This window comes from Rhinopithecus roxellana, chromosome 16 (assembly GCF_007565055.1).
Source record: "Rhinopithecus roxellana isolate Shanxi Qingling chromosome 16, ASM756505v1, whole genome shotgun sequence".
In the NCBI taxonomy this organism is placed as follows: domain Eukaryota; kingdom Metazoa; phylum Chordata; class Mammalia; order Primates; family Cercopithecidae; genus Rhinopithecus; species Rhinopithecus roxellana.
The window spans coordinates 84,893,322-84,911,863 of record NC_044564.1 but is presented as its reverse complement, the minus strand read 5'-3'; the positions used below and the strand labels follow the sequence as shown (position 1 = coordinate 84,911,863).

Genomic DNA, 18,542 nt, shown 5'->3' with positions numbered 1-18,542 from the left:
TGTGAGACAGCAGGGGATGGCAAGAAGAACAGGTAGGATTCTAACGGAGATTTTCCAGGAGCATGTAATCCTGGGGGCCGAATCCTTTTAGCTTTTACAATCAGTCATGTTTAGAATTGAGGAGTGGAACGTAGAGAAGAGACCCTGGGCATCCCGTTTTGGACAGGTGTTCATGAGGATGAGGAGAGCAGAAGTTTGTGACACAGGGAGCCCCACGGGTGCAGGGATGGGCACCTGCCAGCCACACCCACCACCACAGAGGTTGGGGAGCTTCTCGGCTACCAGGCCTCATCGGTCAGAGACGCCTGCTGGGCACCTTGCTCTGTGTCCGTGACGGAAATTAAGGGATGAGAGAAGAACCCCAAGCAGCGTCCCGTCTAACTGACTTTCTCATAACCTACTACATGTATGGGGGAGTATTTTCTCAACGCCAGGTTCGCAGATGTACACCAGAATAGTAAAATAACCAGCAAGGGCTGCTCAGAAAGCGAAAAGGGTTGTTGCAAAGGCAAGAGAGTGTAAGTAAACCAGAGAAGATGATGGGGGTGATATTGTAACTGTGAATCAATTCTAGTTATTGTGCTCATAGGAAATGCCCCATCCCCTCAAAGCAGCTAAGGCTGGGACACGTGCAGAGGAGGTTCCAGTCGAACCCTCCTAGACCAGATAGAACAACAAGGGGTTCTGTTCTGAGAGTTTTCAATGAAGAATAAACACTGCTGGGCTACCAGCAAGCCCTAGTGAATTACAAAGAATTACAGCTGGTACCAGTGATTCCTGCTGTAGGGGTGGCATTTAGGCAGATAGATAAAGGCTGATGAGGTTTAAGACAGTTTCTTTGTGGAAAAAAATATCTAATTATTTGGTCAGTCTACAAAATTGGAGTTTTATGTGGAAAATTCTGAAGGTAATTGCAAGTTTACTATTGGACAGAACCACCTTGAGTCACTCGCTTTTGAAGTTTAATTTGTAGCATCTTGCAAATATAAACACAACTGAACACCCAGAGTCAAACCTGATACTGTTCACCAACAGAAAGAGAAGCCACATAATGGCTAAATTTGAGGGTCAATACATTTAAAACAGAACCAGGGAAAATCTTCTGATGGCCACTGCAAATACCACTGCAAGCTCGCTCTCTTCCTTGCATTTTCTTTCTTTTTTTGGAGACAGAGTCTTGCTCTGTCACCCAGGCTGGAGTGCAACGGCACACTCTTGGCTCACTGCAACCTCCGCCTCCTGGGTTCAAGCAATTCTCCTGCCTCAGCCTCCCAAGTAGCTGGGATTACAGACATGCACCACCACGCCCAGCTAATTTTTTATTTTCAGTAGAGACGGGGTTTCTCCATGTTGGTCAGGGAGGTCTTGAACTCCGACCTCAGGTGTGCCGCCTGCCTCGGCCTCCCAAAGTGCTGGGATTACAGGTATGAGCCACAGTGCCCAGCAATCTTTTTTTTTTTTTTTTGACAGAGAATAAACCAGTGTCACGGGGAGGCATTCTTTAATAAGATGAGGACTCTTGGAAACTATAGTTGCAATTTTCTACAGTGATGCTGCGGTGGTTTGAAACAAACACAAAAACCAACAGTACTTATTTTCGTCTCTGTAAGGTGCTTACCTTGGGAGAACTTAACGCACTGGATTTTCTACAAGGCTACTCCTCCTAAGGAAACCTCATGTAGCGTTTCAGACCACCACACCATAGGGTGTCGTTAAAGGACAGTCGGCCTCGATGAGCCATCAGTATGTACTGAGAGAGCAGAGGAGAGAATGAGAGAGAAAAGAAGAAAAGGAGTGTGAGCAGATACAGACAGTGAGCAAAAAGGCAAGCGGAAAAGCAGGGGAGAGGAGAGAGAATGGGGAGACAGGGTCCCACGACTGAAAGACTCTAGGAACGGTTTCTCAATACCAGCACCTGCTGCACATGAAATGAGACTGGGGTACCACAGGGTGCTGAGCAGACGCACGCCTGAGCACAAAGGCATTCTACAACTTCAGCTGCGCTGCGAGTCTGGCTCACCTTTCATGCCACTGAGCAATCAGAGAGTTTCCTTGTCCTGTGCTTTGGTTTGAGCGTCAGATCTGAACATTATTCATTGATTCACTATTTTTACTTCTATATAGATTTATAATACAAATAAACCCTGTTTCCTTTCCTTTTTGTGTTTCTTTTGGGGCTGGTGGTTATGGCCATTGGCATAGAATCTTTTATCCAACTGCCTCATACAAAATACTAAGGATGCCTTGATTCCCAAACCCAGTAGGATCAGGAGTTGCCCAGGCCTCTTGGTATCCAGCGAAATGACATTGAAATACATGATTGATTGGTTCATCGTATAAGACAAACGTAAAAGAGTAGGAAAGAACTAAACATATTGACAAAATATAAACAGAAACCAGATGCATGACTGGTCAATTTCTCTTCCTGCTTGCATCTGCAAGAGCTCTTGGTGAGTCGCGTAAAGCTGTGTGAGTGCGCTGGGCATCATAACAGCAGGCTAAAAAGTGACACAGATGTCGTTTCCTTTAAAAACCTGGCCAGCTTGAGAATTATATATCATATCTTCACAGAGAAGAAAGGGGAAATGATTGAGGTTTTAAAATTTGAAATTAATTCACAAAACCCCAATAACATCTTGAGATATCAAAACTCCAGGCCACTTTGGGCTCCAGAAGACCATGGCACAAACTGGTGAAGTCTCTGCTTTATCAGCCACAGTAACTAATTTTAGGATTCCTATGCGTTTCAAGCAGCTCAAGGGCAATGTCAGTAATTTACTCCAGGCACAGAAGGACTACAGCTCTATCCCCATCCCAGGGAACTGTCCGTGCTTACAATTCACAGAAGCCGAGTCTCTGATTAGAAAATATGCTGACGGCCTCTGGAGGTGATGGCCTGGTCTGGAAGCTCTGCATGGGAAGTGAGAGGGACTGTGAATCTGCTTGGGCAGCCTGAGAGGGGAGCAGGGGACCAAAAGGAAAGAGAAGAGGGGACAGGAGAGACTGTGGAGGCCAACTTAGGAAAGGGAGGTGGAAAGTGAGGGCCCGCCATGGAGCACCCTGCAGGAAATTCCCCACGGCAGCCTGGCCAGTCCATGGTCCTGCAGTGCCGTCTGACATGTGACCTCCGCTTAATACTGTCTTGGGTTGGGGCTGCTTTGGCAAAAGCAAAAGAAAAGGTGGCCTGTTTGGGATGAGGTGGGCAGCGCGAGAGGGGGTAAGCACAGGTACTGGGAGTGGTGTTTGAAAGCAGGGCATGGCCCAGAAGCTGGCTGCAGCACTGGTGACCCCAGAGGGCAACGCAGAGTAGCCCCGAAAGCCACGCACAAAGGACAGGACCACTCCACAAGGCAACAGGCATCTGGGCTTCACAGGGATAGAAAGGAAGGAAAAACTCCAGAGGTGCTGAGTTTTTTGGAGGGAGTGTCAGGGTTATAAGCTTAAAGCAGCATCCACCCAGTTAAACAGAGCCTCAAACACAGGCATTTCTATTTCACTTCATAAGTAACTGAAGTGCCTTAGCAGAGACCGCAGATACGGGATGCTGGAAGTCAGTGCCCCGCTCAGGATCACCGTAGCCTTCATCACCAGAAGCTCACCTGGAGGGAGAACGCCCGCAGAGCAGGAATCGGGATTAACGCGGCCATGAAGAAGGCTGTGACGTTGCTGATGGACGTGAGGGCCACGCTGGCTCCTGTGCGCTTCAGGCACTCCCCGGTCCTGTCCTGGGAATAAGAAACCACAGCGCTGAGAGCTGCACTGGACAGGGTCCCCTTGGAGCACAGACTGTGTGAGCAGATACGTGGCAGAGTAACACAACTGTAGCTTATCATGCTGGCATTAGGGAAAGAGAAAGAGCCACCTGCCTTTCTCCCTAACACCAGCATTATTTAGTACTATCTACAGAGTCATGAGTTCCTCATGGTTATTCCCATCTAGAGCAGAAAGCTGCAAGATAATGACTTAACGCTTAAGTATAATTTTAAAAGGGAGTGGAGCGAGGTGATGGCTAAGTGACAGACATCTCCAGAGAAGCAAAAGCAGGCTCTGGAAAGGTATGGCAACTAGGGGTAAAGTGTCACACTAAAATAAACACCCGTATTCCCAAAGGCACCCCAAATGCAGCTCTTGGGACATCTCATAGCAAATACATGTCCGGAGGGTCTTCCAGCTGATTTCATTGCCTGGCAGCCAGTGGCACGTCATCTGACATGGGACTGAAATCTTTACTGGGCCAGACTGAGGAAAATTAAAGAACAAATACTCAGGAACAGAGGAAGCTGCTAAGTCCCCAGAGCTCTCGTCTTTTGCTTTTACATTACCTCAAAAGGGATTCTTTTATTCTGTCCGGTCTCACTGAAGGCGTGGGCCAGAAGGAAAACATCATCCACACCAACACCAAGAGCAAGAAATGGCAAAACCTACCGCAAAACAGAGGATGCTGGCATTAGACACGTGAGATCCAATTCAGATGATTCTAAAGCTAGTTAGGGCACTGCCACCAGCGCCTGACAGCTCCCAAAGCAGAGCTTCGTGACCTCATGGTGAAGAATTCACCCGACATCCCAAAGCCTAGCAGTTTCAGCTCACAGGAGAGCTTGCACGTTTCTACTTCGAGGGTCTGTGTACTGTCATTTTTTTAGGCTAGTAAATGAGAAGGAATCTCACTCATTTAAGCAATGATTCGCAGAGTGTGGTCCATGGACCAGCATCACTGGGAACTGCCCTGAAGTACACATTCTCAGCCCCAGCCCCAGATTTACTGAGAAACCCTGGGGGTGGGGCCTGGCAATCTGAGCTTTCACAAGCCCTGCAAGCCATGCCAATGCCCACCAGAGATGGAGAGCCACAACCCTGGTCAATGACATACATTCCTATCTGCGAAGTGTCTCTACTAACCAGTAAGCCCAACAGACTTCCTACCACTGCCATCAGGGCGGACGGCATCAAGAGACAGCATCTCCCTGAGGCCAGTAGCATCCTAGTGGAAAAGGCTGCAAGACCCTTCTGGTGAGAAGGACACACAGAAGGCTGGCTGGGCCGAGCCTGGGGGTCCGGGGGCGTTTGTCAACGGACAGCGGATGAATGGCTCTTTTAGTACCTGAGTTGTTGCAGCGTTAAAGGAAATTCCGATCAATGAGCACAGGCCCAGTCCTGCAGCCACTGACAGTGCAACCAGCAGGACGCCAGCCAGCCCCACGGCACCCTGGGACTTGGAGCAGTCCCAGCGCAGCATGGTTAGACAGGCATAGGCGAGCTGCAAGCAGAACAATGGGGGCACAGAACAAAAGCCGAACATTAGAATGTGGCGTGATTCTAATGTTTCCCCCCACCCATCACCCCAAATCAAAAGGCAGAACTTATGAAATCCAACAACAACAAAACTTTACATCAAGGACGTCACATAAAATGACAGCAGTCAAAGGTAGGCCAACAGCAAATGGGAAAAATGCTTTACACGACCACTTTTAAACCACGGTGAAGCCACGCTGTCTCTGTCCTGGATGCGCGTGGATGTTAAGAGCAGTTAAGAAGCAGGAGCGGTCATGGAAAAGTAAAGACTAAAACCACCAAACCGAACTCCAGCCCCCAGGAGCATGGCGTGGAGCATTACCATGAGTAAGTAGCCGCTGGCCACGCGGATGACACTGACGTCAGAGAAGGACTTCAGGATGTCGTCCAGGGTCGTGGTGGTGAAGGAAAGCACCTTCTGAGTGGAGTTCTGTGTGACACTCTGATGAACCACCTGCAGTCACAACAGAAGGTGAAATGCCCAAACGCAATGAACACTTCACAAGCCTCGACAGCACAGACCTCAGGTGACACAGCCCAGCCCTTCTTTTCTTCTGATGCATTTTTTAAAAAGCTCTACGTGATTCCAGGGCAGGGAGGGAAGCTGAACTTGGGCTAACATTAAAGAACCCTGTTTTAGGACAAGGGCCGTGGCTAATCAGTGGCAGTGGGTGCTGCTGAGGGCCGGTGTTGCTGGAGTTCACTCCGAGTGCTGTACTTACCCCAGGGCTGAGACTGCTCGTCTCTTCTCTGTAACTTCACAATTGACTTGCGGTCCCATCAGCTCCCCCCTAATCCAAAACAACCCATTCGTACGGCCCTCCTCCCCCTGTTCACTTGCTGGCCACTTTTAAAAGGTCACATGCAGCCTGGCAGAGGTCACTGCTTGGGAAACAAAGGCCAGCTCCTGTCACATGACCTGGCCAAGGGGCCTGCAGCTGTGAACAGATTCTATGCCTTGCTAATGTTTTCCAGACACCTTTGCTAACCAAGTGTTTTTTTAAACACTGTTAGGTGCTTTAGTTCTGTAGTTCACAACCGTTACTAAACATGTCTGAGGGCACCCCAATTAGAATTAGTCTCTTAGATATTATCCTAGGATTTTCAACATCAAAGAAGAGGAAAAAAGTTTTCATGCCATCAAGTTCCCAGAATTGCAACATTTTGAAAATAAAGCGAAATGGAAAGAAATGTTTTAAATAACGGTGAAAACGAAGAATTGCGTAACCAGCGAGTCTGCAGGCCGATTCAAAGGTGGGTTTACCTCCACATATGTCCTCTGCCAGGCCTCCAGGATGGCTGCCGCCTTGTCCTCATTCCAGTTGATGTGTGAGACATACTCGTACCCCTTGAAGTGCTCGTACATTTGCTTGGGAGTCATTAACTGGAACATGGTCTGCAGGGCATGGGCGCTGTGGCACAGTCCAAGGGAAGGCACATCATCAGTACGCCCAGGAAGCCGTTTCCACTGCCTCAAACCCCCAGCCAGCTCCCCCAGCTCACTGGCTGCAATTCTCTTCCTTCTCCGTGAGCACATGTTTCCATTAAAATGGAACCAGGATGGTTATTTTATTTAATAGATTGATGTACCATATTAAAGGTGTAACCTTACAAACCTTTTACAGATAGACCCCAAAATTAAATTAATAGGCAATTTCCTTTCACAGTTTCCATTCCATGAAACAGGAAGGGGAGAGGAGCAGATAGCTTGAGCAGATACACCGGGCTCAGCGAAGCATACTCGCTGTGCAGAAATCCCAGACGACGGTGTTCCCAGGGGAGAAATCTTACACGAAACGCCAGACACCTGACTGACCAGAGTCCACAAGTGCACAAAGGATAATTCTTATTGAGCCGCTGGCTCTTCGTCTTTTCCTTTAACAATCTGACACTGTGCAGCTTGCACCATGAACTCTCTCTGACCAGTGTCTCCCGGCCTACTTTACACCTGCCCCCCTTCTCTACATAATGGGCCGATCTCCTGAAACCCTACGGTCAGGAACTACAGTCTTGATGAAAACTACAAATCCATTCTTGAAAAATTCCCCACAAGGTGCTTTTTCAAGCTGTTGCAGTCTGCTAGTATTTCTTAATATTCTATGATGCCACCCAGCTAGCAAGGATAACGGTTTAAGTATTAACACAAATACACTTGCTGATGTCAGGAGGGAAGTGGCTTTTGAGGAAAGGAAGAAGACTAGAGGGCATAGATTGTCTTTGGAGCTGGCTTACCTGACGAGTTTTCCAGTGCTGTTCTTGACTGTGCCACCCACAATCAACTCCTCCTGCCAGTGCATATACTTTCTGGATAAGCCATGACATCCACCATTCAAAACAAGGGCCATATCAAGAGGCTAAAATAAAAAGACAGCCACATAATTACGGGAATTAGTAGGCAGGTCACATGCCTTGTTAAAATCCAGTGTAAGGGCTTGTGTGTTTCAGAGAGAACATTAATAGCTAGGCTAATGAGAGGCGTATGGCAAATCTTACAGCAAAATTTAGCTCTATAAACAAACTTAGTTCCGTAGACAAAGACGATCGCGGAGAATGAAATGTTAAAAATGAAAATAATAAACTGAACGATGAATGGACACAAAAAAGTGTTTTGCTCTCCACCCCTTCTGAGAGCGCTCACTGCTGACACTCACTTTGGTTGAATTTTTGTTGGGGGCTGTGGCGGGGCAGTCTGGATCGGCCGGATTGAGGCAGGGGCGGTCCATGTAACCATGACCAACCTCAGCCTTATTCAGCATTTCCTCCCAGCTGTCCACTTGATAGTTTATTTTCTTTAACTCTTCTAGGAATTCCAAAGGGTCGAAGTTTGTCCACCGCAAAGGAGGTTTACCTCTGCGAAAGAAATCAGCAGACCAGACCATGAAAAGAGCCTTCTAAACCCATCGTAAAGTAACACGGCTGCGCCCACTGCATCCGCCTTGTAGGAGGCTCCTGGCAATGCTGCAATTCTGGGACTCTGGCATCAAAACAAATGCTCCTTTCCAGCATATCTGCATGCAAACTTAGGTCAGGAAAATAATTCATGACTGAAGATGCTAAGCAGAGAGAGGACTCATAATGAGGGCAATGAACAATCTTTAATTGCTGATATTGTATATTTAGTATCTACAGACAAAATTAACCAAAAGATAGATCCAAAATTAAATTTTTTTTTTTTTTAAAAAGAGGGCGTCACAATGTCAAATTAGCACTTGGCAGCCTAATAAATGCTTTGTAAATGTCATCAATCAAAATATTTGATCTCTGCTACCTTTAACAATTCCATACTTATGAGTGCTCTCTGACAGCCTGGCAATGGAATGGGCAAGCCCCCTGCGGCCTCTGCCATCACCACCATCACAGCCACTTCCCCCCACACTCACTTTTGAATTTGTGCTGTTGACAGACCAGAAAGGCTTTTGGCTGCCTGTTATGTGGTTCAAACCACACTGTAGCTGCTTAACCAGGCTGAAGTCATTATTCGGAATCTCCCAACCAGAAAACACAAAACCCCTTATTTCCCATCTAAAACTGTACACTGAAGGTCAGGGGATGGCCACTGCAAATTGCTTTTGCAGATATGTGCAAGCCAGGACAGAGACAATAACCCAAGCTCTCACTCTTGCATAATTAACTGAAAATGTCCATGCTGATTAACAATTATTCTCTAAATGATGCAGTATATATAATATCCAACTACTAAACGGTGACGTGTTCCCTACCGTGGGCTTCACAGATACTGGATTTTCCCCTTAAATGCCATTAGTGTGATCTAAAGAAAGGTTAGCATTTTACTTCACAGGAAGATCTCAAACTTAAAATATTTCGTTCTGATGTGTACCCACTAATAAAATCTCTCCTTAAAAAATAAGTGTCTAAATGCCTAGTCTTCGAAACTACGAACATTTTAAAGAGTTAAAAAATCACACGTACTCTGCAATAATTTGCATTTTATTTGCATATAAATAGGTTGGTAAAAGTGAATGAAATTTAATGACGCCTACAGAACTGTTTTTTGAAAAGAGAAAAAACATTCTGCTGAAATCCCCTCTCCCCTGACTATTCACTCAAAAAATGCACATGGAATTTCAATGTTTTTATTTCTTGTTCAAAACCGAAATGGAACAAGCAATGATAAGCAACATCAGAAACACTGAGTCCTAGAGAAGTCACAGACATCAGAAAGCGCGATCACACACTTACAGGAGGTACGCTGTCCCAGACTGTAATTTCGCCCCTTCCCAGAAGCAGTCCAAAGGTGTAATAATCAAACAAGGGTAAAGATACTCTATTATCTGTCGAAGTTAAAAAGAAGAGGCCATGCGTTAGGTTAAGGCATACTACTGGGGTGTTCCTGAGAAATTTTTGCCAACAAGAAGAAAATATACCTGATCCATGTAACCTGTTTCTGTGATAAGCTCTCCTGATTTGTAACACAAATGTTCCAATTTCCACTGCCTAATAAAATGAAAAGCAGAGACAAAAATTTCTCACTGGAAGGTAAGAAAATTAGTGCAAATTCAGAATGACAGAACATATAAAAAGAACTGCAATTTCGATCACTTTTAAGCATCTGTCAAAACGAGCAGAGCTTTTGCCAAGTAGAGACCCAGCAAGCTTGCTTTAATGAATAGATAATACTCAATCGTAATTAACATGTAGGGTGTTTATGTAAATGAATGCTACCAAAGTACTTGAAAAGTCTTGTTTTCTTAAGTGTTCTCCCAATAATCTTGTTTACACCATTAATCTGCTTTTCTACATACATTAAACAACTTCAGGGCAGCCCAGCTGAATTATCACAAATTCAAAATAGGTGGGGATTAAATGAGGTCTGCAAAGTATTGACACACATTCAGGTGCGGAGGTGTTTTACTGGCAGATCCTGTCCTGAATAGGTAGTGTGCAAAATGAACTCTTCTGCTCTTAACCATTAATATTATAAACAACAACATGTGCCAGGTGGGTCAAATTCTAACTTCACCGTCTCTTCTATTCCTATCGTACAGAAATGTGAATAAATATACAGATCAAGAATTAATTTGGGGCTGGGTGCTGCAGCTCACGCCTGTAATCTCAGCACTTTGGGAGGTGCAGGTGGGAGGACAGCATGAAGCCAGGAGTTTGAAACCAGCCTAGGCAACAAAGTGAGACCCTATCTCTACTATAAATGAATGAGTGAGTGAATGAATAAACTTAAAAAATTAGCTGGGCGCAGTGGTGCATGCCTGTCGTCCCAGCTCCAGACAGGAAATTACTTGAGCCTGGAAGGCTGAGGCAGTGAGCTGTGATCGTGCCACCGCACTCCAGCCTGGGCGACAGAGAGTGACCCTGTCTCTACAAAAAAATGAAAAACAAATTGCCAGGCATGGTGCCACATGTATATAGTCCCAGCTACTCGGGAGGCAGAGGTGGGAGGATCACTTGAGCCCAGGAGTTCGAGGCTGCAGTAAGCTATGATTGCTCCACTGCACTCCAGCCTAGATGAGCAAGATCCCATCTCTCAAAAACAAACAAACAAACAAAAAAAATTAATCTGGAGTTTCATTGTCTCTAGAAAAGCATTATATATGCCCATATCTTTCCAAGTGTGTCAGGGAGACAAGTCTAACTGAAAAAAAAAAAAAAAAAAAAAAGAAGAAGAAAAAAGAAAATTTGAAAGTGGTGGGGATGGAAAAGTCCAAGGGAAGAAAAAAAAAAAAAAAAGTAAAAACCGCCCTCCCAACTCTCTGTTATTGGCCTCCTAAGGCAGGACTGTCTTCACCCCAGGAGCTTACTGTGTCCTCTTCCCTGTGCCTTCCTATCTGTCTCTCAGCGCCCTGTTGAAATGTCACCCCCCCCCCACCCCCGCCGTTAAGCTTCTTGAAAATGACCCCTTTCTCCTGAACTCTAGAGCCCTGGCTGGCCAGATCTCCTGCGCAGCTGTCATGGGGACCGCCCACGTTTGCTCTGTCCATGTCTGCCTATACTCATGTCTTTCCTCTCTTTGAGAGCTGTGCCTAAGTTACCCATCTCTCCTCCATCCTCCACCCATCCACCCATCCATGGACATATTTATATTGTAATTCTACATAGCATCAACATAGAATGTCCAGCATGAGTTGGTTCTCAGTTTATATTACTTGATCAACTCTCATTTACACTTGCTTGAGAAAAGCATCATTGTGCATTAGAAAAACTAACGGGCTTGAAGCCAGAAAAAGGCTTTGAAACCTCGCTCTCTCATTTCATAACTGCATGAACTTGGACAAATGCTCTAATTAGTCTAATTCTCAGTTTTCTCACCTAGAACATGGGATGGGTTGAACTCCACGTTCTTAAAGTTCATTCCAATGCACAAAATGACTCTCGACCCATCTCAGCTTAAGAGTGTAATTTAATTGCACAGACCCTCACATCTCCTCCTGAAGCGTGTCGGTGACACACACTAAGAATACACTGGCCATGCTTGCAGTGGCCCTAGGACACCCATTTCCTGGCTCCCCGCAGGGATGCCACTTCACATTCTGCAAAACTACACTGGGTATTGCTTCCCTACAATGCTTGTTACAGACCAGCAGGGCAAGTCTGCCTGGCAGAAACATGATTTTACATTTTCTAAGGCCCTTGCATTCATATATCTGATCTTGCTCTGGGGACCATGGAGGACACCAACACACATGACCATTAAGCCCAGGTCACAGATAAGCAAACAAGAATGTGCCAAAGATATGGATATGTGACTTGCCCCTGGCTGTGCTTGTCCCTAGGATCCTGTCAAGCTGGAATGTAAGCAGACGTTAGAGCAGGGACAAGTAAAAATCTTAATTTTATTCTCTTCTTTGGTTCTCCCTGCCTGCCGAATATGCCTACACCGCTCCTTCCTCACCTCTTCTGGGAAAAATAAAGGGTACTAGTGAAGGCCTCAGTGAAGAGGTGCTGAAAGCCTAGGGGAGGCAATGGGGTTGGGTGACGTCAACTCAGAGGTCCCCTGGAAATGGGGTTTAGTGATGCCAACCTCAATAGCAATCAACAAATTGAATGCCCACTCTGTTCTCAATGCTGGGGTGAAAACAGGTGAGAGGTGGCCCCTGCCCTGTACAAACCGACAGTCTAGATACATGAGAAAAAGGACCGAGTTTTGAACTCTTCCTAATGCTTTACTCTACTCACAGCATTGTGAAATCAGCAATATGATGCTAAAAGATGACTTTTTCAAAAGGTGTCAGCGGGCCAGGCATGGTGGCTCACACTTGTAGTCCCAGCACTTTGGGAGGCTGAGGTGGGTGGATCACTTGAGGTCAGGAGTTCGAGACCAGCCTGGCCAACATGGTGAAACCCTGTCTCTACTGAAAATACAAAAATTAGCCAGGCGTGGTGGTGGGGTGCCTCTAGTCCCAGCTACTTGGGAAGCTGAGGCATGAGGATTTCTTGAACCCAGGAAGCAGAGGTTGCAGTGAGCCGAGACTGCACTGCTGCACTCCAGCCTGGGCAACAGAGTGAGGCTCTGTCTCAAAAAAAATACAAAAAGGTGTCAGCAACAATTCTCATGGTGGCTCAGCCCCCAACATGCTGTGTGACACAAAATAACCACGAGTACAAAGTCACAAGAAACAGCTCTTCTTTTTCGCGTTGTTTGTAAGTTCACTAAGGGCAATTCAAAATATCACTGCTCCGAAAATCTCTTAAGCAATGAAACATCTTACAGTCTTGGTGTATACACCCCACCTGGCTCAGGGTCATCCTCATTTGGGGACAGTGCCAAGATACTTACTGGCAATACATTATAAAGTAATGCACTTGCTTTGTTACCAAACTTGAGAAACAAATCAAGACGAAAAATATCCTTTCATTGCAAAGCTATTTGAACTAATAATCCAGGTGCATTTCCAGGGCAACTCCATTTACTAAAATAACAGGACCTAAACCAGCAGCCTTCTCCCACCGCCTTACCTGCTGCTCGTCAGTAGATGGGCGCGGTAGGCCTTACCTGTTGTACATGTATACGTGGACACGGCTGGCCTGGAGCGCGGAGTCCAGGTGCTGCAGGAGTGCTTCTGTGGTCAGGACGTTAGCACCTTCTTCCTTAGGGGTCTGTATCATGAGTTGAGGATTAAACATAGCCTCTTCTCCAATCTTCTGGCGAGTATAATTTAATTCACGACTTACTCGTCCTCCAACTGACAAACATGTACACGTTTAATTAGAACAGCAAAATCACTGCAAACTCATGTTTTATCTGTTATCTGACTACCTGCCATAGGATACACAATAGATGAACTCTGGTCATGAGACTGGCTGATGTGTGAGCAGTAACATTCACTTTATTATTAATGGCATTGTTAACTTTAATAGTAAACATAAAAAATACTCACTAAGCCCACTAATGGCTATCCCACCTGTCACAGACACAAACCTAATTCTAACTAATAAACTATGTGCAGAAAGGGGGAGCCGAAGGGGGGAGCAGAAAGGAAAACTTGAGACACCTTTTCCTTGCAGACCAGACCAAATAACCCTGTTACAATTTCTTTCACTTGTATAAACAACGTGCCCCTGCAGCGCATTTCAAGATAAATGGCTTCAATTTACACTCTTCTCCTAGGTAATCTGGCAAAGGTAACAAGGAAATGTTTCTCCTCGTGGAAAAAGAAACAAGGACAGGTGACAAGTGTGTGTTCATCACAAAACTTGCCAGGAGAAGATAAAGTGATTCAAGTCAGATGTCCATGGGGAAATTCCACTTGAGAGGAACAAAATGTATTAGCCACAGCCATCATGGGCAGTCCCTGGAACCTGGTTCCATCAGACTCACCTGGTCAGCATCCAGAAAACACAGATGCCAGGTTCTGAGTCAGCTGGGGGCAAGCAGCCTGTGTTCCGGAAGTGTCCCAGGTGATCCTGAACCTGCTGCCCAGGCTGAGAAGTCCTGCCCCACACCAACCTGGCTTTCCAGCAAGCTGGCCAGCACGGGGCATGCCCAAAGCCAGCGCAGGCACAGGTGACCAAAGAAAACCATCATCCCTGTGACTGCCAACTGCCTTTTCTCTTCCTCTCCTTTTTACATCCTTAGGCCCAATGTTATGTTCAGTGAACGGTTCTGGGCCAAGCCAAGCTCCGAATGCTGCGCCTGGGCCGGGAGGTGTCTCAGGGAGATACTAACAGTTACAGACCCAGGAACCTAGAGCTCCCTCAGCCCATTCTCTAGGGCAAAGGAAGCGGGTCTGAATTGTTCCTAAAGTCACTGATAAGTTGCATGTTGACTGAAAAGCAGGCCTGCAGCGACAGTCTAGAAAAAACTCAGTGATCATAGCTTTCCCACGAGGAGGAATCCTTTTTCTTCAAGTTTAGTATTCAAGGACATAAACATTTGGTTTGGACAAGTAAATAAGGACTGGGAACAGCGGGTCGTTTAGTTCTCTTGGCATATTTTATAAACAAGGGGGCAGCCTAAAAAGCAAATAATGCCCTCATTAGGAAAACCAGTACAAATTCACCGCCTGGCAGCACCCTCTGTGCAGGTCCACGCGGATGCCAAGGCCAGGAGCCCCGTGAGGTGAGGTTTAACATGCTGCGTGTGGGGTTGGGAAGGAGGGAGGTTAATAAAAAGGAATAAGACTTCTGTGTGCAGAAAACTTTGAAAAATGCCAGGGGGGATGGCCGAGGGCCTTGCAATCGATGTGAAGTTAAGGAAAAACCACGGGAAAACACTGGGCAACAGCTGGCACAGAGAAGCATTTCCCTACTCGGCTGCCCTTTTCTGGGAGCCCCAGGAAAGCTGCCTGAAGGCAGGGCCTGCTCACTCTAGCACAAAGCACAGTACTTAACACCACGCAGACTTCCAACCAATGAACTGAATCTGAGCCAGCCCACATACCCTAGAAGTGCAGAAGTTATATGAGACTAAAAAGCCAGTTATGAGGCCAGAGGTCACAGCTGCAGAGCTGCCCATCAAGGAGCTCAACGCACAGCCTTTGCTCACCCCTTCTTTTTTCCTGGTGTTACCACATCTCATGCCACAAACCTAGAAGTCATTCCCATTTTTACCTGCCTTCTCAAACATGAGCATGCGTGTGGTTTTTCATTCTGCTTACAAAGGAGCACCTTCTGCACATTTACTGACGCTTAGAATATCAGGTGACTTAAACCCACGAAATTAAAAAACAGCGACAAAGCACAGCCCCCCACCCCTTAGGATGGTGGTTTGGGTGCTGTTACAGTGAGGAGCAGTCCATGACAGACAGCCTGGCTTCAGTAGGATTCTGCCCACCAGGCCTCAGCAGAGCAGCTGCCTGTTAACTATACAGCCCTCGAAGTGACCCGAGTGCAGTGTGCACAAAAATAGCAAAACTAAACACAAAGTTTGTGCTGCTAAGAACTTTTTACCATATTCTTCCAGACCAACCTCACAATGGAAACACAGGGTGCTTCGGAAATGGCACTTATTTTCTACAAGATATAAAATGTACCCTGGAGTCTCCATCGTGTCCCCTTTTTAGATGTTTTAAGACGTATATTGACATAAACATTTTAATAAAGGTATAGATTTGTCCTTTCTCTGGAATTGGAAAACTTTTTGCTCCTCCATCTCTTTGCTCTAGTGATGAACACAAATATTTTGCCAACATGATGTTTCAACCAAGACTATCGCTACAGGGTGGCCAAGCAACGAGAGTTGAGACTCTGACGTCTACAGTTTTCTCAACCACTTCTGCCATATGTACTATTCAATTCAATTCACTTTTACATATTATACGGTCATATTTTATCTAATCTTTCATCTTACGTTTAACCAAATATGAATGTTTTGCAAAATGATTCAAAAACTTTAATGACGTTTGGCTGCCATGCATTTTATCTGACCAACAGCCGTAATGTGATTCATTCATCCAGCAAGCATTTGTGGGTGGGCACTTTGTCACAGGCAGTGGGGATGTGGTGGACAAAACCAGTCAGCGTGGTCTCTCTCCAAGAGGCGTGCTGGCCAGTGAAGGGAACAGGCAACAGCCAAGCAAAGCAGTAAGATACCTTCATAGCACAAGTGTGATGGAGAAAACGAAGATGGTGATGCCATGTTGGGTGGTGGGGAAGGGGAAAAGCTACTTCAAATGGGATAGCAGGGAAGACCTCAAGGGAAACAACATTTAGGTGACTTTGAAAAGTTGGAGGAACAGCATTCTGAGTAGAGGAACCAGCAACTGCAAAGGCCCCAGGTTTGGCTTATTGCAGGGAGAGAAGGGAGGCAAGTGTGGTGGAGCTTGCTGAGACTGTCATTAAGTCTTGTGTCATTTACCACGTGCACTGGTAGACTCAGCCCCTTCTTGGGTATTACTGCATCGTAAAGTACATGACACTCATATATTCTGACATCAGTATTCACCCAACACGCTCTGGAACAAGCTGCCAGAAACAGAAACCCTTCAGGATAGAGCAATTTTACAGACTCGTCTGACATTTGCTACCCTAGCAAACACCTATCCTAAATCACTGCTGAATGACAGCTGAAAGCTGTTCATTACTTTGCTGTCTTCCTTATCATCCCTAAGTGTGAAGCTTTGAGCCCAGGAAGCTCCACAGAACCCATTTTAGATGATTGAGATGAAGGTCGTGATCTTGGAGAAATAGGTTTCTCCTTTCTTTTTCTTCTCTTTATTTAAAGACAAGGTCTTGCTCTGTCGCTCAGGCTGGAGTGCAGGGGCACAATCACAGCTCACTGCAGCCTCAACCTCCTGGGCTTAAGCGATCCTCCTCCCCCCAGCCCCCCAGATAACTGCCAACTACAGGCACACACCACCATGCCCAGCCACTTTTTCATTTTTTGGGGTAGATACGGGGCCTTACTATGTTGCCCAAGCTGGTCTCAAACTCCTTGGCTCAAGTAATCCTCCTGCCTTCACCTCCCAAAGTGCTGGGATTTCAGGCATGACTCTTTTCCATTTTCAGGATCAAAGTCCTAATGCATTTTAAAAATAATCTAATGTTCATGAAATAGTGCAGAAGAAAATAACTATTAAATCCAGTATCTGTTATGTAGATGTAGGTATAGGGAACCAAGTTAATAGCCATTTTTGCTGTGTGGTGGGCTATGAATAACTGTGGGTTTTTTTTGTTTTTTTTTTTTTTTTTTGAGATGGAGTCTCGCTCTGTCGCCCAGGCTGGAGTGCAGTGGCGCGATCTCAGCTCACTGCAAGTTCCACCTCCCGGGTTCACGCCATTCTCCTGCCTCAGCCTCCTGAGTAGCTGGGACTACAGGCGCCACCACCACGCCCGGCTAATTTTTTGTATTTTTAGTACAGACGGGGTTTCACTGTGTTAACCAGGATGGTCTCGATCTCCTGACCTTGTGATCTGCCCTCCTGGCCTCCCAAAGTGCTGGGATTACAGGCGTGAGCCACCGTGCCTGGCTGGGCTATGGATAATATTTACCTCTTTGCTTTTTTATTTCTATTAATTTTTCTACAACAAAAGAGTATAATTAAAAACTTCTATGGTTGGACATGGTGGCTCATGCCTGTAATCCCAGCGCTTTGGGAGGCCAAGGTGGGAAGATCACTTAAGGCCAGGATTCCACACCAGTCTGGGCAACACAGATAAACATATTTATCTCTACAAATAAGAAGTTAACGGTGAAACCCCGTCTCTACTAAAAAATACAAAAAACTAGCCGGGCGAGGTGGCGGGCGCCTGTAGTCCCAGCTACTCGGGAGGTGGAGGCAGGAGAATGGCGTGAACCTGGGAGGCGGAGCTTGCAGTGAGCTGAGATCTGGCCACTGCACTCCAGCCTGGGCGACAGAGTGAGACTCCGTCTCAAAAAAAAAAAAAAAAAAGTTAAAAAAACAGCTGTGGAGTAGTGGAGGCTGCCTTGATGAGTTCTAGCTACTTCAGAGGCTGAAGTGGGAGGATCGCCTGAGCCCGGGAGTTGGGGGGTACAGTGTGCTGTGACTGTGTCACTGCACTCCAGCCTGGACAACGGCATGAGACCCCACCTCAAAACAAAACAAAAACCAGAAAAACAAACCTTCTATGTGACACACACAGAAAAAAAAAGAAAAAAAAAAAAAGAGAAAAATAAATATGAGGGCTACTTGGTAGAGATATGAATTAAAAACAGACTCAACGGAAAAATATGCATCTCTGTTCTCACTCATACGTGAGAGGTTAAAAAAAGGTTAATCTGATGGAGGTAGAGAGTAGAATGAGGGTTATCAGAGGCTGGGAAGAATGAGGGGAAAGGAAGAGAGGTGGGTTAATCGGTACCAACATACAGTTAAGAA

General features: G+C 46.0%; 1 protein-coding gene across 5 annotated transcripts in view; it reads right to left on the bottom strand.

The window, feature by feature from the left end:
* The window catches only part of PTCH1 (patched 1), a 73,607-nt gene that overhangs the window by 29,227 nt on the left and 25,838 nt on the right, over positions 1 to 18,542 (bottom strand). For 3 of the 5 annotated variants that reach the window (XM_030919902.1, XM_030919906.1, XM_030919904.1), the window contains exons 3-12: positions 13,259 to 13,448; positions 9,678 to 9,747; positions 9,493 to 9,584; positions 7,944 to 8,142; positions 7,525 to 7,646; positions 6,557 to 6,704; positions 5,615 to 5,746; positions 5,102 to 5,257; positions 4,323 to 4,421; positions 3,600 to 3,725 (exon numbers count right to left, since the gene is read on the bottom strand). In XM_030919902.1, coding sequence (XP_030775762.1) covers positions 3,600 to 3,725; positions 4,323 to 4,421; positions 5,102 to 5,257; positions 5,615 to 5,746; positions 6,557 to 6,704; positions 7,525 to 7,646; positions 7,944 to 8,142; positions 9,493 to 9,584; positions 9,678 to 9,747; positions 13,259 to 13,448 — 1,334 coding nt within the window. Of the gene's footprint in view, positions 1 to 3,599; positions 3,726 to 4,322; positions 4,422 to 5,101; positions 5,258 to 5,614; positions 5,747 to 6,556; positions 6,705 to 7,524; positions 7,647 to 7,943; positions 8,143 to 9,372; positions 9,585 to 9,677; positions 9,748 to 13,258; positions 13,449 to 18,542 lie in introns of those variants that run through there. The other 2 variants (XM_030919903.1, XM_030919907.1) reach the window with 2 other exon arrangements.